The sequence below is a fragment of the Apus apus genome, chromosome 3 (genome assembly GCF_020740795.1).
Source record: "Apus apus isolate bApuApu2 chromosome 3, bApuApu2.pri.cur, whole genome shotgun sequence".
NCBI lineage: Eukaryota > Metazoa > Chordata > Aves > Apodiformes > Apodidae > Apus > Apus apus.
This window is the reverse complement of record NC_067284.1, coordinates 61,536,290-61,561,252: the sequence shown is the minus strand read 5'-3', so window position 1 is coordinate 61,561,252 and position 24,963 is coordinate 61,536,290. Positions and strand designations below refer to the sequence as shown.

At 44.4% G+C, this 24,963-nt stretch overlaps 1 protein-coding gene across 1 annotated transcript in view; it reads right to left on the bottom strand.

Moving 5' to 3' along the window:
• Positions 1-815: 815 nt before the first annotated feature.
• Positions 816-24,963, bottom strand: part of EHD3 (EH domain containing 3) — a 35,024-nt gene continuing 10,876 nt past the window's right edge. The window contains exons 3-6 of the mRNA XM_051613601.1: positions 17,626-17,723; positions 5,362-5,774; positions 4,103-4,267; positions 816-2,848 (exon numbers count right to left, since the gene is read on the bottom strand). Of these exons, the coding sequence (XP_051469561.1) occupies positions 2,321-2,848; positions 4,103-4,267; positions 5,362-5,774; positions 17,626-17,723 (1,204 nt within the window). The 3' untranslated portion in view covers positions 816-2,320. The remainder of the gene's footprint in view (positions 2,849-4,102; positions 4,268-5,361; positions 5,775-17,625; positions 17,724-24,963) is intronic.

Sequence of the window (24,963 nt, the reverse complement as noted above, 5' to 3'; positions counted from 1 at the left end):
GGGTGCTCCATTCAGCCTCAACCCTGTCCCTGAACCAGGAGTCAGATGGATGCCAATTCTATAGGAGGACCTCAGCTGCATTAGCTGTGCATGCTGTAATGATGGATAAACTGGGGGTTACTGGGTAGTTGAACTGGAATGATATAATCTGATGACTCTTCTCTAAATTTGCATTTATTGCTGCTTGCTCTCCACCCTTATTTCCTCTCTCATGCTGTACATGTGCTAAATGGAAACTCTGTCAACCTTTACAGCTCACGCCTTCCTTCTGAGCACTTTCCCAGCACCACTGTACCTGCTCTAACTGTCTTACTCAGTGCACTTCACTGGCCTAGCTTGGGGAAAAATGAGTACTGTAATGAACACGTAAAGAAAGAACAATGAAGACAGAAGTAAAATTAAAGCCAGTGAGATTTAAGAGTAAGGTTTTTTTGTGTTCTTTCTAGATGTTGACAATTTTGTAACATTCTCATCTGTGACTGGCAAGCGGAAACTCCTTCAATATATTCCTTTTCCCAACAAAATATAAGGTTGTTACCTCTCCCCTGTGTTGAACACAGCAAATTGTAGGTACAATTCCACTGGCTTCAGCAAGTATTGAAGTTGTGAGTAGACTGCCATAAGAGAGAAATGTTGCAATGTTAACCAGTCATTCAGCAGTATACATAAGACCAGCAGGGCTGATCTGTACATGCATATTTGGGAATGTGCTAAGGATGATTTACTCATTCTGTTGCACATAGAGATAAGGTTGCTTGTTTTTTTTCTTCTTTTCAGCTGCATTTCATTTTGCTATGTAAAGAAATAGACAGATCTGGCCTTTCTTTTTTAATAATGTTTTGGGACCAGGGTGTACAAAAAAGGTTAATGCATTAGTTTTTTAAGACAAATGATAAATGTACTGCAATAAGCACATCCTACATACACAGAATATAATTCTCTATATAATATGAACACAGAGATATAAAATAAGTTATACTTGTCTTGGTTTTCCATCACAGTAGGAGCTTAACTTATATAAAGTGATAACAGGAACTGAAACAACACGCTGCTCCAAAGCAACAACAAAAACCAGTAGAGTGCCTGTGTGTGTCTTTGAGAAACAAAGTAGGAAATTGTGGGTTTTCTGCCAAAATCAGGTCTTAAAAACAAAAATATCATAGAGCATGAAAGAGGTGGGGAAGGTCTCTTGGCTCAGGGTGGAAGTTCTGGAGAGGATCAAGTGTTACTGTGTTACTGTGTCATGAGGAGAATGGGTGAGTATCTCTGCTATATTTGTGGGGGCACAGGCTGTAGAGCAAGCTCTGCCCACTGCCCCACTGTGTTATCTGCTCTTATGATGGACCATCTACCTGACAGTGTGGGTTTTTTATCCTTACAGTAAGAGTGGGACCTAGAAGTTTTCATTGTGCATGGTGATGGAAAGCAGATCACCTCACAGGAATGATAAACACCACCATTGTTCAGAGAGAAAACATGACCCAATGGCTGTGAAACCTCCAGTGAGCTTAGGAGTGGTGTGCTTCCCTTCCAACCTACCTGATGTCTGCTCCTAGTTTCCCCTCCTTCTGTTTCCCTTGGGAGGGTGGCTCTTGGTCATGCCTGCAGAAAAAATCTCCTACAGGACTGAATGGGAGGTAGAGGTGACTGGGAATTCTTATTGCCTGCCCACAATGAACAATGAGGAACTCCACCTGCCTGGTTCAGAGCTGTTTCAGATTTTATTTATAGTTTTTTCTTTAAGGATGGGGAAATGCTTGTAAATTTGCATCCAACAGTGAATTAGGGTTCCTAAAATTACCTCTGGGGTTTAATATCTAGTATTTTAGTGGGGGCTTATTTTAATTAAGAAGTGCTTTTTAGTTTGGCCAGTAGTTTGGAGATCTTGTGGTTGCCTCTTCACCATCAAGATCACAGTTTCCTGAAGTTTGTGAGACCCATTAAACAGCAGAAGGTGCAGCCAAAGCTCAGGAGTGACACTGGCAGTTAGCGTATTTCTTAGTGACTATTCTCCCCTCAAGAAAATAAGAGTCCACTTCAGATTTTTCTTCTGCTCCCACTTATCAGATACTTCTAGTTTCAACATACTTTCTTTACCTTCATACTTACAAACTACACATTAGAAAGCACAGACATTACACTGGAAGAGCTAATTGCATATTATCATGAAGGATTGGACTCTTGCTCTGCTTTACTTTTCATACAGCAAAATACATATAAATCCAAAGGTGATCTCACATCTAAACATATAACTTAAGTTAAACATGTTTTTCTAGATATTTTTCCCCCCTTCCCTTTCCCTCTCCCTGTAATCTTCCTTTTACTCTGTTATTTTCCTTTTGGATGGAGGGAGGAGATGGGAAGGGAGCTCATTTGGCAGCTCATGACCCTCCAGCTTGACTTTAATGAGATGATTCGCCAAGGCAAACTCCTCATCATCCAGCATACCATCTTTGTCAATGTCGGCCAGTTTCCATATCTTGCCCAGCACAGTGTTGGGCAGTTTAGACCTTACCATCTCTTTCTTTGCATTGGCACCGGTAATTTTACCATCAACGGGCGAGAGTGTGTAGAAGATCTCATCATACATGGGCTTGTCCCTGGCCACCACCCATTCAGCATCATCGATCCCTTCACCAGCGCCTTCACCATAGCCATGGCCAAATGGACCATGCAAGGTGCCCTCGAAGGCTCCTCCCTTCACCATCTGGGTTGGCCGCTGTGACTCTTCCTGGCGTACAAGCACCATGAGCTGGGCGATGTCATTGGCCAGCATGTCTTCCACAGTCTCCAGCAGCTTGCTCTTCAGAGGCTGGAACTTGCTAAAATCCTGGGCTTGCAACTGATCCTTGAAGCAGGACAACACAGCAAAAGGTGAGTGACATGACCATGCACAGTGCAGTAACAGTGTAGAGTGGGATGTCTGTCTGTCGCTTGGCTCAAAAACCTGCTATGGCAGAGAAATGGGAAGCTTGGCATTTCTTCCTCTGCTAGCCCTCTTCCTCAGCACGTGACGGGGTCCCCCTGGCTGGCCTTGCTGTTACTTAAGTGCTCCTAAAGCCCTACAGAAAATAATCTTACCGGCTTGCAAAAGGGGGACGATAAGGCAAAGAGAGAAGTGGTTTACTCAAAGACCTGGATAATGGCTATATGCAAACAGACTCCTTTCCAGGCCTTGAAGACGAAATTGTTCAAGGCAAACTGGTTGTGCAGCTTTTGCTACATGATCCAGCCAGTGCTTTGTGTTCCCTCACTCTCTGTATTCTGGGAAGGCGATGGCATGCTGGCAAAAGACTATTTTACTCATCATCATGCAGGACATCTTTCAGATGCCATAAAGACAGTAGCATGTCTATAAAGAGGTGAGCATGTCTGTAGAGCATGGCTCAGTTTTTGTAATTTTCACAGGTAAGCAAAAGTGCTTTCAGTAGGGCCTGCAGATAACTGTCTTCTAAAAACTGTGAAAATACATACAGCTTTATTCTTCACCCTCTACTCATTAAATCCACAATATTCACTCCTACTGGATTGGTATAGTTATTTTTAAACAGTTAAAGACACATTTTAACAAGCACTGAATTGGATCTTCTGTTGGATACACGCCAGAGATCTCATTCCCAAGAACTAACAGAAAATACATGTTTTAAAAAAAGGAGCCGATGCTGTATTTTCCATAGGGAGTGAGTAATGACTTCAACAGCTAGAAACTCAGAACAGGTTTATGCTTGGACTGAAGCCACGCAGCAATGTAGCAGTATCCAGCATTGTTTGATTATACAATACAAGGCTCTGATCCAAGGTCCTTTGAAGTCTTTGACTTACATGAACACTGGGTCAGGCCTCAGCTCTGCAAAACAGAAAACCCACTTCTCTGCTTAAAATAGAAAAGGGGTTTTAAGTTTCTGCAGCCTCCTTTCTCTCTCTCTAGAAACAAAGAGTGAAGCAGAAGACAAAAAAAATGCAGCCATTGAGGAAATGGGCATATGTAGGCTTTTTAAGATATAACTTTTCTTTAAATATAACTTAGCAGTATTCTTAGGCCTGAAAAATTTGCAAATGGAACCTGGATGTCTGGTGCTCTGGCTAAGATGCCACTGCTTACCTGCATCTTTCTCAGATTAGGGAAGTCTCCTGGTGAGATCTGATGCTCCCGTTCAATCCGGGCATAAATTTCTCCCAAGTTGTTAACAAGCTCTTTCTTTTTATTGTCTTTCCCAAACACTGAGGGCATTTCCTTCTTTAGGGAGCTGATGATGTAGGCATGGACCTGAAGAGCATTAAATGATATGAAATGAAGTGTTAAAAGAGCACGTCAGAAAATTCTTTCCAGCAGAGAGAATCTGCACCTAGTACTCAACTCCATCTTGTCCCACCCTGAAGAGCAGTCTCTTCAGTTGCCTGTACCTACTTGTCATTGCTTCAGTGCTGTTCAGCTGTGTGTTCTGGCTGTGTTGAGACCAGGTGAAGACAGGGTATGAGACAGAGGGCATACAGAGAGTAACATTCATACACACTTCCTGGAGCGAATGATGTTTTGATTATTTTCCTTCCACTGGGCATGGACTTCCAATGAATAGTACCTTTCCAGTCCAAACCAAACATTCAGGTTTTGGAGCTCCCTAGACTTTGTTTAATGTTTTGGTACCAACACCAGTCTGTAACTTATGTGACATTTTGCTTTCTGGGTTGTTGGTTTTTTTTAATTATTTTTTTTATATATATATATATATTTTTTTTTTTGTTTGGGGTGTGTTTTTTTGTTTTTGGTTTGGGTTTTTTGGTGAACTAAGCATTTTCTCTTAAAAGTAAGACCCTTGCACAGACAGCTTTTTAAGGATCTTTTGATCTCTTTTTCTCAGTTGATACGGTGTTCTTGCCAGTATTCTGAGGGCCTTCAGTCAGCTCATTTCAAATACAGAGAGATACAGCAGGTTTGTTTACTGTTCTTCTGAGTGTCCACCTCCTCTGCATCCATCTAAGCCAATACCTCGCTTGGCTAAGAAAGTTTAAGGCAAAAGACCCACAGCTTACCAATTCCCTTGGTGTTTGATTCTGACATACTGAATTGGTCCTGATTGCTACCACAGAGCAACTGCTTTTCAGAATCCTTCAAGTGCTACCTGCCTTATCTGTGGCTGTCTTCCTCTCTTTGGACTGTCGTGATTGATGCACCAAGCAGGGGAGGTGCTTTCTTCTTTGAGGTACATAGGACTAATAAGCAGGGCCTGAGTAAAATGGGATGGAAAAAAGAGTAGGATCCACCAGCTCTGCAAGACAAACTGGCCAAAACCATCTCCCCATAGCCTGCATACTGCAGACAGCCCAAACTGAATGCTTGGCTTCTTCTGTGACAACACCCACCTTGGCCAGCCGAGCTCTCTTGATGAGATCATTCAGCTTCCTCAGGGCTGCATTGCGGGGCAGGCTCTGGATATCTCTGAACAGGTCCTGCTCCTCTGCCTCAAACAACTTGCGGTTGTCAGGAATGAGCAATGGGTGGGACCAGAAGGAGCCAATGTAGACCCTGATGACCTCAGGAGTGTTGACAATCTTTCCCAGGGACCACATGAGCGCACCGTACACCCGCATCAGCTGTTGAGTCTCTATCTGGTCAGCCTTGTTGAGAACAACTCTCATCTTGTCCTCGTGATTCTTCAGGGCCTTGATGACCTCGGAGAATTCATCAGAGATGTCCAGCTTGTGCGCATCAAAAAGGAGAATGATACGGTCAACCCGCTCTGCAAACCACTCCAGTACAGCGGCAAAGTCATAACCTGCAGGGGGTGGAGGAAAAAGCAGAGACACACATGTATGGGAGTAGAGAAACCTGCCTGCTTTATCTGACTATGCCATTTGTGGGTAAATTTGCAAAGAGGAAGCTTCTCCAGTAGATCAGGGAGCTTGATAAAGAAACATCAAACATCATTCCTAGTCCCAAAGAAGGTGGAGATAAGGCTCCAAGAGGACCTTACAGTAATCTTCAAATACCTGAAAGGGGCTTATAAGAAGGCTGGGGAAGAACTGTTCATAAGGGCATGTAACAACAGGACAAGGGGTAATATTTTTAAACCTAGAAAAGGGTAGATTTAGGTTGGACATGAGGAAGAAGTTCTTTAACATGAGGGTGATGGGTCATTGGAACAGGTTGCCTAGAGAGGTGGTGGAGGCCCCAAACCTGGAGACATTTAAGATCAGGCTTGATGGGGCTCTGAGCAATCTGTTCTAGTTGGAGATGCCCCTGTTTATTGTAGGGGGGTTGAACCATTGAATTAAAAACCCAGGATTCAAATAACCTGACTTACCTGAATAACCATCCTGTCACACCCGCTGCATGTACACAAAGCAAAATTATTTGTGTGTACTTAGCTAAGTACTTGATGCTTAGAAGACAGCATTCCTGTGAACACCAGAGGTGGACTCAAGCTACAAGCAGTGGGTTCAAATTTCACATGCCTCACAGCTAAGGATAATGCATGCACAGCGTTAGACTTGGGCCTACCCCTACACAATACAGGGCATGATAAATAGTGTTATGTGGAGATTCTTTTAAAACAGCAATGACAGCAACAAAATGACCTTTCCTAGGTCTGTGATGTTTTTTCCACCTTTGAATCCTCACTGAGAGACTGGTGCTCTCCTTTTGCTCTGTCAGGCTCTCCTGTGCAGTGCAACATCTGGGGTTATCTGTGTTGCCAGAGTGCTGCACTCCATTAGGAGAGATCAGGACACAGAATATGCTATTTGCATCGAAATCCTTTAACATGCTATTTTAATCCTGGATTTAATGAATGATAATTAGTTCAGTGATGGGTTCCTCCCCCATTTTTTTTCCCTTTCTGTCCTCTCCAAAACCTAGAGGGCAACCAGTGCATCCTAGTCTTTGGATTAGTACTCCAGAAGGAAGGACTGCTGACTCCTTGAGAGTCAATTATAGTTTGCTCCTTAGAAGAAAAGGGGAGAGGGGACCTGTTCTTGCCCTGTTCTCTTCCTCAGGATCTACAGAAATCATAGATGGAGGAGACAGATGTTTGTCCCACCAGTGGTTTTCTGTTCACTAACGACACTGATGCTGCCTCTAGTCACACCAAGTGATGCTGGTCCTGGCTCTTTGCTCAGCTACATCCGATGCAGAGATCTTCAGAGAATTCAGACTTGCTATAACTTTAGACAAAGACCTGCTGAGCATACTTTTTGGTATCTGTGTATCTTGTCCATGTATCTAATCTCTGTAACAATCATGACTTGGGACCTCTTGCAAATGAAATAAACTTGCTCCTGTTTGCTTTCAGGTATTAACAGCCTTTAAATCTTAGATGTCCTCACTGTAGGGAGCTCACCGCCATGTGTCTAATTGCATATCTGCTGCAAAGCTATGCATGCAGACTCCTGCCCAAACTGCATTAGGAGGCATGGACAGAAAGAGCCAATGCCAATACTTCATTTCCCTTGGACTGCGCTCAAGCTGTAAGCTGTCCCATGGCAAGCAGATCAATGAATTTGCAAATAAGGATTCCCCTGATCTTTGCTAAAACCAGCATGCATACCCATATTTAATGGTCAGTTCTCCCTGGGCTGTACTGGAAGTCATATAGCATGGTAAGACTGTATTCTTCATATGGAGCGCTACACAGCTTTCTTTTTCAACACGGAAGAAATGAGTCAGGGCAACTTTGGAGATGTTTGTGCATTGAATTCTGTCAGATATCACTGACTGGGACACTTTCTTGTCAATCTGGCATGTTTGAATTGCACCATGACTGCTTCTTTCAGCCTTTTTCTTGTGGGAATCTAGGGAGAAAGAGAGTCAAGCACACTTTGTAATACTACAGAGATGTCCTGTCACATCCTGGTGATGTGGATGGATTCCCATCTTCTTTACTTCAGGAGAAGTGGAGACTGATTATTTTTAAAAAGGAAAAAAAAAGGCAGTATTATAGTTTTGGTATTAGCTGAGGACTGACCTTAGTCCTTTGAACTGCCTGGGTCTCAACGTTCTACCCAACAACAATGTGCCCTTGTGGCCAAGAAGGCCAACAGTATCTTCATGTGCATTAGGAGTGTGTCCAGCAGATCGAGGGAGGTTCTCCTCCCCTTCTACTCGGTCCTGGTGAGATCTCACTTGGAGTACTGTGTCCAGTTCTGGGCTCCCCAGTTCAAGAGGGACAGGGATCTACTTAAGAGAGTCCAACGGAGGGCTACAAGGATGATTTAAGGGACCTGCCTCATGAAGAAAGACTAAGAGACCTAGGGCTTTTCAGTCTAGAGAGGAGAAGACTGAAGGGGTATCTAATTAATGTCTATAAATAGATGAGGGCTGGGTGTCAAGAAGGCAGGTACAACCTCTTTTCACTTGTGCCCTGTGATAGGACAAGGGGCAATGGATTCAAACTCTAGCACAGGAAGTTTCACCTCAACATGAGGAAGAACTTCTTTACTGTGAGAGTTACAGAGCACTGGGACAGGCTCCCCAGAGAGGTTGTGGAGCCTTCTCTGGAGACTTTCAAGACCTGTCTGGATGCCCTTCTAAGTGATCTGCCCTAGTTTTTTTGGTCCTGCTCTGGCAGGGGGGTTGGACTCTATGATCTTCGGAGGTCCCTTCCAACCCCAAACATTCTGTGGTTCTGTTTGTCCAAAAGTATCTTCAGGTGCTTAGCTCTGTTGATTTTATCAGGTGTCAAGCCTGGATCCAGAGCAGCACTTAGAGGGTATCTGCTCTGAGAACCCCTCTCTTTCCTATTAATGAACAAAAATGTTGATCTACTCAAAAAGGGGAATTAATACCTGGTCAGATCTTTTGTATATTCCCAGCTGTTATAGTAACATACAGTGACTCTTGAATGCTCCTGTCTAGATTAGCAGACTTGCTTTCCCAGCTTCATTGCTTGTATGGAAATAATCTCCTGTCAGGTGTTCTGTGTATCTTCATTAAAGAGAGAACAAAGCCCTGGGGAGTACCACTTGGTGATGTTTCAGAGGAGTCACAACAGCATGGGTTCATGTGCATCCTATGCTGGGACAAAAGCCCAACCCACATGCTGTATGTCCCGCTTGCTTTGGTGCTTAAGGAAACATGTGAGACCTCTCTTGTTGGAGGCCAGCTAAGCAAGAAACATCTTTCTTTGTGTGCAACTCTTAACACAGCCAATCACACATGCATCCTCCTGTAATGGAGGAAGCTGGCAAGAAAACCAAGGTGATTGTGTATTTTGTTCTTAAGTGACAGAATCCTTAAGAGGAGGAAAAAGGAAAAATACCTGGATCATTGTTGTTGCTTAACATACAGCATGCCAAGTGGAAAGGGCAGGTGGGATAGACTCTGTTCACAACTATTTACTTGGAGTTATTGACTGTGATGGTGTTTTCTCAGACAGGTGCCTACACATGGGTTATTCATAGGGTTGATTTTTTTTTTTAAGTCTTGTTTTTAGCATATAAAAGAGGAGATTGCTACTAAAGCATTTGGATAGCAGCATGACAGTGTAAAACTCTAAGGACAAGCTATTAATAAAGATGTTTAAACATAAGGTCTTAAATTTGTATTTTAATGTTTAGTTCAGAGCTTTCATTTTCAAAAGACTTCTCAGCAGCAGAGCGAACTTGAGACATTTTGCATGACTCCAGCCAGAGCTGGGGGTGCTCAACACCTGAAAACACATAAATCTTGTTCTGTGACTAAATCTAAGCACGATAGTCTCACTTCAGTTACCCTCTTGCCCCTTTTTTATCTCTCAGATGTGTAGGGCCTGACTCTTTCTTCTGGCAGTTTATTACAGTACGAATTTACACCAAGAGCTGATCTTTTTCACAGTCAAATTAGTTTTCAGAGTGTTCCCTTGCTCATTACTCTGCAAATGCATTACCTCTCTTTACACCCTCTTTTAGTGTTGTAGAGTGTTGCTAAGGCCTCTCCCAAAAGCATCCAGTTACTATCTCTGATTTGGCAGCATTCCAGTAACAAAGTTATCCACATAAAGCACAATTTTATTATGCAGTTACTGGGTATTTGGGAAGCCATCTGCTTGCCAAAGTTGCACAAACAAAAACCTATTATTACTGAACAGACTTAACATAAAGCTAACAAGTCAGCAGGACTGTCAGTGGATTCAGCCTACAGAGAAAAAATTCTTGCAGAAATCCTGCCACCCAGATTCTACAAGGCTGACTGGCTTAATGAATATTTGCTTGTGCACTCCTGGAATACCTGGCAGCAGACATTTCACTCACATCTGGCAGGATTATGCAATTACATGTATGTGAAGTCAGACTAGGCATGATACAATCTTTACGCTGACTGTGGGAAGATGAATGACACCTGACCCAGCATAAAATCTGAATGTCACATTTTAAAGCTAATGTAAACCAGCAACAAGCCTGCATATATTGGTTCAGCATTTCTCACTGTGTAGCTACACTGATTATTTTTTTGTTTGGTTGGTTTTTTGTCCAATAGTAAGCTCACTACTAGATTTCCTATCTTGTGAAACTGTGGCCACAGCCCCTGTGGTGGTGGAGTTCAGCTGGGATGGAAGGGGCATAGCAAGATCAAGTAATGCCAAAAAACCCAAAGCTGCTGCTTTGTACTAGATATCTCACAGCTTGCTGTCAATACTGCTTTAAACCGTGCTGCTGCTTTTAGGAATTTACCTCTTTCTTGCTGAATTTTAGTCACTAGGAGCTGCCTTCCTGTCCTTTTAAAGCTGCTATTATTCAGAGACTGAAAAGTCACTAGATTGTGGCCCTCTACAGGGCAGAGTTTTATGGCTATGTCCCTGTTTGTCAGCTGATAGATTGGCTCTGTGTTTCTGAGGACAGGAACAGAAGAAGGGATAGTCAGCATAGCAAACACTGGCTACCTAGAGATGGAGGAGCCCTTGGAGATTAAATGAGTGCCTATTCCAGGGAGCTAGTGACTTGATCTGAATCACTGGTGACAGTGATGTCCTACCTGAAAGCCCTTCTAAGTCCAGGGAAGAAGACTATATTATGGAAAAACAAGCAGGCAGCTCATACTGGAGGGTAAGAATGTGCCAGCAGGGACAGGTGCTACCCAGGTGTGACAGATGGCCGTAAGCAAAGGAGAAGGAAGGTGACATGATGGTCAGGGGAAGAAAATGAGGGGAGGAAGGGAGGGTAAGCAACACATGCATTTGAGGACAGATAAAATGGCTGGGAAGCAGGGTTGGTGACTGTTATAAGATCCAGGGAGGGATAGCACAGCAGAGAGAAAAGGGTACTGGGAAAGAGTATGAGAGATGAAACAGCTGGGACTGGATGGAAAAACTGTGATTTGGGCAAGTTTCCCTCAGGGTAAGAAGCTGGTGGTGTCCATAAGGAAAGGAGAGAAGATGAAAAACAAGGGATGCATATTAGCTGTACATTACTGCAGCTCATCCTAAGTCATCTTTGTAAAAAGCTGCCCTAGTCCTCTCTGCAAGTTGCTGCCTTCCAAAGGGATATAAAGATATTCCTGTAATGTGTATCTGTGGGTGTGTTGGGAAGTAGACAGAAGTCCTTCAGGATTAAAAGATTTCTATAAATGTTACATGTCATAATTTCTAGAGCAGGTTTCAGCTTGCCAATCATTTCTGCCTTTGCTTATACTTAAAAGAAATAATCTGTTCTGGAGCTGATAATTCACAGCACTGAGAGATGCATCTTCCAGCCAGTATTCTGCATTTCTTCCCCCTCAGTACCACAGACCTAATGGAAACATTTACAAACATTTTGGAGAGTTAAAGGTTTCCAAAGCAAAGGCAAAAAGACTCAATAAAGCATGGCAAATCTGCCTATGTTCTCAGCTAGCTGTCAGATTTCTAATGCTAACATTTACATTACCCAGTACCTGGAGTGACAGAATGTGGCCTTTTGCTTTCATTGTGTTTATTACAAGGGTTTCAGGTTTGGAAGAGACCAGGAGCCTGCAGATCTCTTGCTTATGTCAGTGAAAAGTGAGAGAAACCCCACTAGACACAGTCAGGTTGGGTGGAGTAAAACTGATGAGAGTGTTGTCCAGAGCAAAGCTTCCTTACCACAGCCTGTTTGGCTTCTACGTGCCCATAGCAGAAGTTGTCTCCTCCACCCTTTACATGTTTTTATCTTTGTCATTTATGACAAGTGGGACTGAGTGTTTCCTGGTATTTGGGCCAATCATCAAAACAGTTTCTAGCCAGATTTTGAGACGTCGGAAGGCATCTAAACGTAGGCCAAGTTTTCAAGAGAGGTCAGTGCTGAGTAGTGCTGACACATAGCTGGAATTCCAAGGAAATTTTTCTACTATAGCTTCCAAACACAACCTGAATTCTCCCAGGACATACAGTTTAAATCTGGGCAGAAATCATGTTTGAAAACCCAGCCTGAAATGGCCATCAGTAACTGAAAGCTGCTACCAGTGACCATGAAACACAGTCCTTCTCTGTTGTTACTCAGGTTGCTGAAAGACCACCTGATGGGCATAAATAATGCAAATTGATGAGATACTGAGGGGCATAACTATCTTTCCTTGATGAAACAGATACATAGGGATATTTCTGGAGTACTCAGTAGACAATAAAATTAACAGTTGATTGAAATATCAGACCTGTTAGATCAGCTGTTGAAAATGAGAAAAAAAATAAGTACTTGTTATATGTTAACAGTAGTGAAAACAAAAAGCACAGCCTTTCCTATTTGAGCAACTATTTAATTTCAGTTCTTTTGCATTACTTTTTTCTCCTCCAGTTCTCAAAATGCAAAACGTAGCAGTATTTCCAACCCAAATCATGATGACAGCATGATGACCCTGTCTCCTCACCATGAAAAAAATCATGGTTTGTTCTTCTCAAAACCCAAATACAATATTGAGGTTTTGTCTTCATCCTACTTCCAGGTCAGAAAAGTTAGGCTTGCAGCTTCACATATTTATGAATAAAAAGGGCTAGAACTGTGCAGATTTTATGCTAATTTTTACATTGCTTGTAGAGGAACTGCAGAACTGTGTGACTGCAGGAACAGAGCCTTTCAGCAGAACAGTATGTGCTTGTGAGACTGTGATAAAATCAGGCATGCTGGCAGAGCGCCTACTGCCTTACAGTAATAGAGGTGAACCGGGAAGTCAAAACTAACCAGTGCACTTTCACCCTCCCAGGTGGACTGAAATATAAAACACAAAGAATCATCACCAGTGGGGAGCAATATAGGAAATATTTGAAATGCCTCCCTTTTAGATGCTCTCAGGGTGAATGTGTGTATCATGCTGTTGCTAGCACCGGTGACAAAACTCTGGAAAAAATATTTTCTTGTTGTCATTTTATCCTAAACAACATTGCATGAAGTGGAAGAACATAAATTCCCTTGGTGTTTGCCTTTTCCTTGTAAGCATGACTATTTGAGAGACAGTTGGAGAGCTCTACACTGCCTAAGAATGTTGCCATTAGCATTTTTCTTCTTTCAGGCTGATGAGTAACTAAATATCCCTGGTGCTGGTCATTGGGAGGAAACTTGTCCTTCCCAGGAGAGACAGGAAAGCTAGTGTGCGGTTTCCTTGGCTATGGGAAGCCTGGGCTGCACTGCAGCCACCAGAATGGAACTGGGTGGAAGGCTGGAAGACTGGAATAGTGTGTTCTGGAAGGAAAGCTGATAGGGAATAATGCAGCCAATCCTTAACCTCCTGGCTAGGAACTGTGCTCACAGCTAAAGAGGGAAAGGGAGGTGGTGACACATACAGGGTTAAGATAAAGTAAATGTTCAGGATATGTTCAGGAAGTACTACCCTGAAACAGGGACAAAATACAACTTGGCCAGGCCATTACTGACCCTAGCAGGCTTGGATCTGCTTAGCTCAGGACATGTGTAGGTTGAGACTGATGGTCAGCAGAGCGTGAAAGGCTCAGCTGCCCAGAGATGGCACTGCTGCTGAAGCGCGTGAGTTGCTGTAACCCGGTGGCTTGGTTAGCATGGCAAGATAAATTATGAGGAAGTCATAATTCCTGTCCTGACTTTGCATGACGTGACCTATTGTCCTCCCCTTTGTTCTCATTTATTTCAGTACAGTCATCCCTTTCTCATCTTTCCTCTGAGAAGGATAGCCTGGGCTCATTATCTGACACCAGAACAGTGTTTTGCATATGGACAGCATCCATATTATTATCAAACTGTCAAAGCAGCCAAAACTCTTCTGCTTTGGTACTGTTCTGCCTCCCCTGTTGGCATTTCTGTAGCTTACTTTTGCCTCATGATCAGCTGGAAACAGTAAAAGGAAGAAAAATAAAGCAGAGCTAGGGACAATGCCTAGCTCTCTACATGTGGACATTAATCAGTACATGAAAAAGACTGGAAGATAGACAGATGTTTTCCAGGCAAGGGTAATACAGAAGCAGTGAAGGTCAGGATGCTTTGGGCTATGTCATCCTAGGAACACTGCCCACCTGGCCTGTACATAAAACCTGTATATCCTAGGGGGCCTAGCTACCACACCTGTGACACCATAGGTGTCCACCACAAAGAAGTGCATGAGTCACAGGTGCTATGTAGGACAAATCTCTGCAGGCAGCTTCTTGGCTACATTTTTTTTCAGAACCTGAGAGCAACAGCAGCTGTGTCAGTGCTGGTGATACCATTGCATGCTGAGAGGATGTGGACTTCAGCTATGATAGACTGCATCACCCTCAACCACTTGATGGGCCTGAACCTGCAGGTCTGCTACTGGGAAACTCCTTGGGCTGCTTTGCTGGGGGGGAAAGTGGCTCTTATGACCACATAGGGGTGGAAGAGAGCTGGAAAAAAGCCAACACAGAGCTCTTCTTCAGGATTATACTGCATTCCTTGGAAGAAAGCTTGCTATCCATTAGCAAAGCCTTTCTGGTGGCTACAGGAAGCTGACTACTGCTAGTCCTAACACTGGTGTGCTGGGGATTCTGCATGCTGTCTGTCCATCAGGAAAGGGATTGTGCTATTCCAACAGCAACCAGAAAGTGAATTTAATCCAGAGTTGAGTTCAGAAAAAAGCTTCAGAACCTGGTCTTGGCCCTTGAATCATTCCTTCAAACCCAGTTTCCTTGCTCCTGCTCCTTGAAACACAGATGTAATAACAGGAACAGCTATTGCCTTGAAACTCAAGGGTAAAAGGTGGCCTTTGTGGATTGCTAAACTTTGATACCGTGGTATTCTGCTAAGCTGTCACTGTATAGATTAGCTAATGCTCTTGACATCTAATGGGGAAGGAGACAAGACTTGGGATGTTCCCAGTGAGAGGAATTTCCTATTTTTAGAACTGTTGCTGGTTCTCATGGGATGAACAGGCTGGGAAAGCGTGCCACTTCTTCTGCATCTTTACTTTTCTCCTAAAATTTATGACAGGAAGCTGTTTTACTATCCACTCCTTTCCCTGACCTTACATCACAGGTACCCCAGTCTTAAGAGTTTTAAAACCTAGCAAACAGTAGGGGTACAAAGAGCTCCTCTGTTGCCAGGAGTTACGAAACTTCACAGTGTCTCTTGGGAAACTTCTGCAAGACTCCCTCAGGTCTTCCTTCATTCCAAGTGAAATCTGAGCGGGCTGGGAAGGTATAGAGGCAGGAGCATTTTGTTGTGCCAGCAGTTTTAGCACTGTCTTGGTTTCTGCCTAGAAACCACATTACTCCTCTGTCTGCCTCCAGAACAACTTGCTAACAAAGGCTAGCTGGGTCGTAAGCCTGGTGGCAAAGGCACCAGTCTCACCACTTTTTCCTATTCTTCTTCCATGGGAGCCAGGAGGTGAGCACTCCCTCACAAACCCCAGCTTCCCTGAGATAAGCTCAAGGTAATGCCTGGCAGCAGCCCTTCCTAAACATAAGGACCTCAGCACTCTTTTGACTCCTTCTGCTCCCTGGGCAGATCCCCTGCAGACAGAAATTGCTGGAGTTCTGCCTGCTTCAACAAAGCTGTGTCGATCTACACCAGTGGAGGATCTTGTCCTGTAGCTACTGAAAGACCATTCAATGTGGCCTGCATGACCAGTTTCAGGCTGACCTGGATATAAACGGCAATGTAGTGAGATCCCACTGACCCTGTAATTTTAAATGTCATGATTAGGTCAGTTGACAGTGCTTGTCTGGTTGGAGGTGTAGCAGAGCAGATTCCTGAGATGGTAGGATGAGCAGGAGAGTGCTGTGCTCCATCTAGAGTTCTCACCTCCAGGCAAATGGTGGAATGACCACACAATGCCAATGCTCAAGCACTTAATTGCACTACGAGCAGAAAATTTTTCAGGTAGAATTTGTCTGACATGCTGCAACAGGCCTTCTCTGCTTATAAGGAACATTCCCTCAGCTATTCCCAGATGTTTGGAGAGGCATTATTGGCTCTGGTCAAAGTGCACCAGTGACTTTCCTAACAATGCACAGAGTGCATCAGCATGTTCTGGGATTGCTGGCCCTTACTAGAGTACCTGCAGTAAAGGTACACCAAGGCCCTAGTCGTATTTTTTGACTGAAAAATGTTTACACCATGTAATACAAATTTCTGTTTATCCCCACTTTTAAACACTTCCTGCTGAAGGGAGGAAATGTTTACAGAGCATGGATTTCAACTTTCTCATGAAGGCTTGTGCATCTTGCTACGTTTTGTAAACTGCCTTCTGTAGTTGGAAAAAAAATGTGAGTTTTAAACTAAATCTAGCTGTCCTTTAAAGTTTCATTGACACTTTTTTAGCTGAGGTCTTTGTGGTGGAAGATCCCAGTAAAACAATCAAGACCTGGATCTGTGCAAGGTGGTTCCTCAAAAGAGAAAAGTAAGTTTCAAGAAAAACTTCAGTGCAAAGGAGTGTTATGAAAGTGGGAAATGTGTGAGTCACCAGAAATCTCATGGGACAGAACACTGAAATATGTGAAAGGCTTCAGAAGTCTGAGTGTAGCCTATGCTGCTGAAACTTAATTGTGCATTGTTTATAAGTTGTGTGAATGAGAAGTGATCTTCTCAAACCTGAATGCTGTGATTACTGCTCTTGGCTTTCTTCCAAAGAAATTATGCATAGCTACCAGCTTTGTCTAAGGACCCTGTAAGAAATGTGAGCTATGCCACCCTACAGGGTAAGAAAAGCCCACAGATGTCAGGTGTAAAGTATCAAGATGTTGCCCACTTCAGAGGATCAACCTGACACACTCAGAAGTTCGTAAGAGGCTCTGCAGTATTAATCAGATTCATTTAGCATCCCCAGGATTTCCAGATTCCCCACTGTAATGAGGAACCTGGGTGCCAATGGCTCTTAAGACCAATCTAGTCCTGCACTAGATTTAGGAAGCCTAGACAGTGCAAGAAACCTTTTAGATCAGCTGGAAAGAAACCAGGTAGATTGCCATGGAAGCCTTGCCTACGGCTCATCAGTAACTCACTGAAAGCAAATGTTTCAGGAAAGCAGATAGGTACTAATTGACTCTTTTTGACAGAAGTCTGCTCCACTGGACAATCCTGGACTGTGACACAGATACTGCTGACCTTGTCACCAACCTTCCCTGAGAGCAGATTGGAAATCGAGTCCAAAGGGACATTGATAAAGTCATGCTGTATCTCTCAGAGGCTCCTACTAGTGTTTCTGTCTATAGCTTCTACAGGTCGAGATGAAACTCATATAGAATCCCTTTGGTTTCAAAGAGAACTGGACTTCAGACTTACCTCTGCTAATTCTCTGTTTTTCTCCAGAAAGGATTCCTGGTGTATCAATGACGCTGATGCTCTCTAGCACAGGATTAGGCAGCTGGGCACATACAAACCTGTGTGAAAATAAATGTGTTTAAAATAAAAGCCAAAGGTATTTATGGTGTGCTGAACATCAGAGGCAGTATGAGAGAAGCCAGGCTGTGTGTTGTGTTTTGGGCCTAACACGACAACAAAGAAACAGCCCCCCCACACACACACTGTGGAATGGGGAGGACAAAGGCCAACTTGAAGCTCATGGGCTGAGGCAAAGGACAAGGAGGGTTCTTCACCGATTAAGGTCACAGGCAAAACAGACTCAACTTGGGGAAAAATACTAATTTAATTTCACACCAATCAGATGCACACAGGAGACAGACAACACAAAGAGCAGTGCTTGCATATGTTACCCACTCCTCCTTTCTTCCTGGGCCCAAATTACTTTGTTCCTGATTTCTCTACCTGCTTCCCCCCAGCAGCACAGGGGGACAGGGGATGGGGTTTAGTCAGTTCACAGTCTAGTGACAGTCTGTGGTTCCTGCCGCTCCTTCCTCCTCACAAAGGATTCCTTACAGTCCTCCCTTGCTTCTCCATGTGGTCCCTCCCATGGGAGAAAGAACTCCACGAACCTCTCCTTCATGAGTCCTTCCCATGAGGTCAGGAGCAAGCTGCTCCAGCATCTGCTTCCCACAGAGTCACAGGCTGCTTCGGGAACCCCCTGGCGCTGGGGTCTTCCATTACTGCATAACCCAAGTCCACTGGCAGCAAAATCCAAGTTCACTGCTCCTGGCACCATCAGGGAATGCTCCACCACGTTCCTCCATGAATGCAGGGGGACAGTCTGCCTGCCATCTTGCCATAGGTTGCAGGGAAACTTCTGCTTGGGCACCTTCTTCCCCTTCTTCCTCACCAACCACCAGCACCGCTCTGCCTGTTCAGCTCAGCTCTTTCTAACTGCTCCCTCTGCTCAGGTCTTACATTGATTCTTTCATATGTTAATCACAGAGGCTCATCTCTTGTCCCTGTAAGGGCTCCTTGGCTGGGTTTGGAGCAGGGGGAGCTTCTTACTGGAGCCACCACTGGGGCCCTTCCCCCACTACCAAAAAAAACCAAAGCAAACCAGCACACTGATCTTGCTTACAAGTCTTTAGATGGAGCTTGGAGTTACTCTTAATTTAAAGCAGTGAGAAAGAAGCCAGAACTGAGCACTTTTTATAACTATTTTGCTGCTTCTGGTACATGGTTCTCAGTCATGACCTGCAACAGGTTTTTTATGTGGCTCCCAGATTGTGAATTATTAATGAAAATGTGGAAATCCAAATGTTTTCATTTGCTGTTTAGATTTTAGAAAGAAGTGGTATTTGCTTTTCTTCACTTAAGTGTTCCCCTGCAGGGTCCTGAACTCAAGTGAACTGAAATAACTTGTTTAAAAAAAAATCAGCAATGTTGAAAGATTTTTGTTCTCTTTTACATTTGGTCTTAGACAAAATGTGTCATTTTTGCACCACAGAAATCCTAAAGCATATCCAGCTTGAGACTGCAAGAGGCTGCTTAGTCTTATCCTCCTCCCTCAATGCAGGATCAATCAGATATTTGTCTACAGTGTTCATCAGATCCACAATGCAGACTCACCAACCTTTGCTGAGACTCTACTCCCTACTTAAGTATCCTTACAGCAAAACTTATTTTCTTAATGTCTAACCTCAATCTCCCCTGCTACAATGTATTTCAGTCTCAAACACAGGAGACAAGGAAATGTATATACTATTATCATGCTGTCTCCTCTCAGCCTTTCCTCTGAAGAAAATAGTTTGGTCTTATTTTTTTTCTATCTCTTTTGAGTTCTCTCTAGCTGCTTTTCCAGCTGATTTCTAAATCCCTGAAGACCCTTGCAGCTTTCCTTTGGGTCCTCTCAAACTGCTCCATGTATTTCTTCAGGCACAATGCTCCAAGCTGACATGGTACTCCCTCTGTGCAACCTTGCCAGTAGTGAACAGAGTGGATAGATTGCTCCTTATCTCTTCCATGTGACAGTCTCGTTTATCTATCTCAGTAAGATGTTTGCTTTTCTCACAGTAGTATGTCACTGTTGACTTACATTCAGTTTGTAATTCACTTCTCCCCCCTCTGCAGCTCCATTTCTGTGTAATTGCTCTTCAGCTAGTTGTTCATGTTACTGTGGGAGGAAGCAGAACCACAGGAAGGATGGGAGTTGGCACAAGGGCCACTAGATGCAGTCAAGGCAGACAGAGTCCTGCACTACTCTGATTGGCTGGTTCTGATGAAGTGCCTACAGCTATGACTTCCTCCAGGTTATGCTTCAACCTCACCCCAATTTTTCTACTTGTATGACTCCAAGAAGATCCTGACAAGAGTGAATCTTCATGGGTTAGATGAATGTCTTCTCTCCTAAGCTGTCAGCTATTTCAGCCCACATTCTACATACAGCCTCTCTCCCACATGCACCGCTTAGCAGGTGGCATGAGTGAGAAAGTGGCAACAGTAGAAGCTGGAGGCTGGGTTGATTCTCCTGTTGAGTGTCAGGAACAGAGAGGCAGAGAACTGGGGGCACAAGGCTGTTCCCTGTCCTGCTAGCCCAAGTTTGCTCTCCACTGTAACAGCCCTGACCGTTCTTTGTGGTCTAACATTAAATGGCTCAGGCAAGGGGATTTTCCACCAGTTTTTCTAGGGAAAGTACTCCATAGAAGACTTCAGATACAAGATCAGAGGCCAGCGTGAGTGGCTGCAATCTAGCTCTGCTGGCAAGGTTGTTAAGGCTGCGGCCTTCCTGCTGTCCCAACAGAACTGCAGGTCCTCAGGGGGCATGACAACTAATTGTGTCTGGGGCCATATGAAGGGAAAAATGTGGTGCTAAACTAGTTTTTTCACTACCTCTACAGGCAGAGCATGAGGGTAAAGGAGAAACGTGTTATCCATGATGATTCTTGGTGCTGACAACACAAAAGCAGGATTGACTCCACCTTAGCTTCCCTAGACACACTTTGAGGGTGGGAGGAATCCTGCAACCAAGCCAATGTGATATGAAAGTAATGGCTGAGATCCCTGATTTTTTTTCAGGCCCTTGGTGCCAAATAAGTCCTCCTGCTAGCAAGGTGCAACCTGTACTATCTCTACTGAGATCCCTACAAAGCTAGCATATTGCCAGAAGAGCTGGAGTGGAGAGTGGCCTCTCTCTCAATACCCAGGAACCACCTGGGGCAAGAAGAGGACAAGAGACAGGGTCAGAGAATGGTACTGCAGGCCTGCTATTCTTTCAATCCCCAGCAGATTGTCAGCCCTATTTCTACCCTTAGCCAGGAAGGTATAGGCAGGCACTCCATCTCCTAGGAATGAAGGCAGGGAGGAGACAGACTTTGAGCAGCACCATTAGCTACTGCCACCCTGCCAAATCCTGACTGTACCTTTTGTACTTCCTTTGATTCCTGGAAGGCAGCAGATCCCATCCTCTATTGGTGAGGGAGTACAAGCTGAGGCTGGATGCTTACTCCTGCTGTTCCTCCACTTAGCTCCCCAGGAGCAGCAGGCTCTGCACCCCTACAGGACACTGCCATACCCTGCCACCTCTCAGCTGAGACCATCAGTCTGTGTGAATGCTACTGCCTTGTGCTGCTCTGTTCCTTTCCATTGGTGCCCATATCTAACTGTTACCGTTAAACACCCAAGTCTAAAGCAGACTTGCCCATGGTCACTCTTAGATTAGAGGGGCTGCACTTTGACATTGCCTCCCCTCTTTAAATTTCCTGCTTGCAGTTTCCAACTAAGGTCAGTGCCTTAGTAAACACACAGCAGCAGGAAAATATGTGCAACGCAGAGACAGCCCTGCATTGTCTCCTGCCAAGAAGCCAGGCCCAGAACAGGGTAAGTGTCGGTGGCTTGATCCAGTCCAGTAGATGCACCTTGACTTACATCTGCGAAATTTCTGGCCTTCTGAGTCAATTCTTGCGTGTGCTTAATCTCCTAATTAATTGGGTATTACCATCTGCATATTCAGCACTGTGATGCTCATACTGCTGAGCAAGTCCCCCTTAGCATGTCTTCCTCTATGAGTTTAGAAATCATTAATCCCTTTTTATCTACCAGCAGAAAAGGGGTTAATTATCTGTTGTGGCTACTCCCTGCACTGCCAGTAGGACTTTGCTGCTGCTGCAGCATCACTGCTGGGCCCCGCAGCCCTGCTGTCCTCACAGGCACTTAACTTCACTCTTGCAGGAGAAGAGTAGCAGGTGAGTAACAAGAGCACGGCATGATGCAGTGAACTAGGCTAATGAACAGAGACATCCCTTTCTGTATTCAGAGCAAAGTACATTCAGGACACATCAATCAGTCCAGTTCAGAAGTGTTTGCTTTTTAGCTCTCCATGCCTGGCCTTCTTATTCTTGATATTGCTCTCCTCTGCAGTAAACTGTCTGCCAGCTGTGGCTGTTCTTGGGTGTCAGCAGAGAAGCTCTGAATGATGTTCTCTTCATCTACTACCTCTGCACTTTAAAGTAGAAGGTGTGTTATTTTCTTAAGGCAAACCACCTTCCTCCCCTGGTGCAGGGAGTGGGCAGCCACCTGACTGAACTGTTGGCCAGGTACAGGTGTTCTGGGCCATATAAAGTATTGAAAACATCCCAAAGTCTGTGTGGTGCAGGATCATGCTTATGTATTTGAACTATGAACCTGTGTAATGATCAGATATTGCTTGCAGAGTCACCCTGAAGCACTGTGAGGTTCTTGGCATAGAAGTGACTCCAGCTAGGACCCTCTACTCTCATCAAGCTTCTCCCCATGCACCTCTGCAGGTCCCCTCTCTGTCTCACTGCAGCCTACACCAGTGCTTCTGTGGTCAGTGCTGGTAGGAGATGCTGCACTCTCTGGAGTGCAGTACTGGATTACTCTAAGCTCAGAAGTTAGAAAGAAAGTCAAAGCCCAGCTTTCCTGTTTGGTTGGCTGAGCACTTGCCATGTTTGCCACTTCTCCCACATTATCTTAGCAGGGAAGGCACTGATGAAGGGCATTGTCAGTTTGTTCCTATCTGCCTGCTGTAGCACACTTTGTGCTCATCTAGGATATGGGTGTGTGCTGCTGGCTTCCTGCAAGGCTTAGGTCCAAAATTCAGTAAGGCTGAGCTAAGTCTAAGGGATGAAAAGGTTATATTCCTCATGTCACAGAGCTATTGTCCAAACCTCCTGCTACAGTTTTTTTATGGGAAAGACATTAGAGCTGTCATCAGCTTGCACCTGAGGTACCAGAATGGAGAGAGCCTGATTTTGCTACAAGGGGGACACCCAAGGAATGTTTAAAAATGCAAGAAAGTGAATATATGCATATTGTGCCAGTTCCACTGACTTAGTGGCTGTATCTCATTGGACTATTCAGTTTCAGGGAACTGAGCTGAGGGCAGAGGCAACTAGGAATATAAAAGCAAGGGAGAGCTAAGTGTAATGAAGACATTTACTTCTAGACTCCTGCAGGCCGTGATGTGTTTTGTTTGTTTGTTTGTTCAAGTAAAATGAAGGTTTGTCCCACTTTAATTTATTTATGTGCCTTTCAATGAATGTTTTACATGCACCTGGTAGGACTGGAACGGCTTTGCATCAGCCATGTGGATGGGGCAAAAAAGAAAGAATAGTGTAATGCCTTATCCCTTGAAATTGTTAGTTATGCTGCTCATTAGAATCACAGAATGGTTAGAGTTGGAACAGACCTTAAAGATCACTGAGTTCCAACTCCCCTGCATGGGCAGGGACATCTCCAACTAGATCAGGTTGCTCAGAGTCCCATCCAACCTGGCCTTGAATGCTTCCAGGGATGGAGCTTCCACAACTTATCTGGGCAGCCTGTTCCAGTGCCTCACTACCCTCACACTAAAGAATTTCCTCCTGATATCTAACCTAAATCTCTCCTCTTTCAGTTTAAAACCATTACTCCTTGTCCCCTCACTACAAGCCCTTGTCCAAAGTCCCTCCCCAGCTTTCCTGTAGGTGCCCTTCAGGTACTAGAAGGCTGCTATGAGGTCCTGCCAGAGCCCTCTCTTCTTCAGGCTCCAACTCCCTCAGCCTTTCTTCATAAGAGAGGTGCTCCAGCCTTCTGATCATTTTCATTGCCCTCCTCTGGACACATTCCAACAGGTCCACATCTTTCTTATGTTGGGGGCTCTAGAGCTGGACACAGCATTCCAGGTGAGGTCTCATCAGGGCAGATTAGAGGAGCAGAATCACCTCTCTCGACCTGCTGGCCACACTTCTTTTGATACAGCCCAGGATGCAGTTGGCCTTCTGAGCTGCAATTGCACATTGGCATCTCATGTTGTCCTGGTTTGAGCCAGGATGAAGCCAATTTTCCTTTTACTGATTTTTTTTTTTTCCTTCAGTAAGCTTTCTTTTAACTAGTCACAGAGCCTTCCGACTAAAGCTGGTAAGAGAGGAATGTTCCTGTAACTGCTGGGGCTTCAAGGTCGCACCTTCACTCTGCCAGCTCAGACACTACTGGGAGATCTATGCCCCCCCTGTAGGAGGCTGAATTAGACAGACAGCAAAATTTGCCAGAGATATTCCATTCCATACATCTATGTAAGCTCAGAGGAAGATCAGAGATCAAAGAAGACAATTCCTTCCTTTTTCTTCTTCCTTTCTCTTCCATCCATGGCCAGCGTCCATCCATCACCGTTGACCCTCAGGCTTGAGCTATCCTGGCCCTCATAACTCTCCACTTTCTCCAGTAGCTCCGGAATTCTTCAGGACTGTTGGCAGCTAAGGAGAATGCTGTGAGAGTTGCTGGGGGTGGGGGGAGGCGAAAGGCTTTTGCACATATCTGAACATATTTGTATATAATTGTATATATTTTCTTATATCATTAGTGTTTAAAGCTGTATAGTTTAGTTTTCAATCCAGCCAAGTCTCTCTCTTTTTCTCTCTCTCCTTCCTTACCTAGGTGAGAGGGGGAGGGGATTGAGAGCATTGTTGTTGAACCCGAGTCAAACAGTGACACATGTCTAGCCTTTGGTTCACTAGTACTCCCAGGTCTTTTTCCACATTGTTGCTCTCAAGTGTGTCCTCCCCCAGCCTGTATTTATATCACTGGTTGCCCTGGCCCAGATGCAGGACCCTGCACTTGGCCTTGTTGAACCGCATGAGGTTCACCTGGGCCCACTTCTCCAGCTTGTCCAGGGTCCCTCTGGATGTCACCCTGTTCCTCTGGCATATCAACTGCACCACCCAGCTTGATGTCATCAGCAAACTTTGCTGATGGTGCTCCAAATACCACTGTCAGTATCATTAATGAAGATATTAAACAGCACTGGACCCAGTTTGG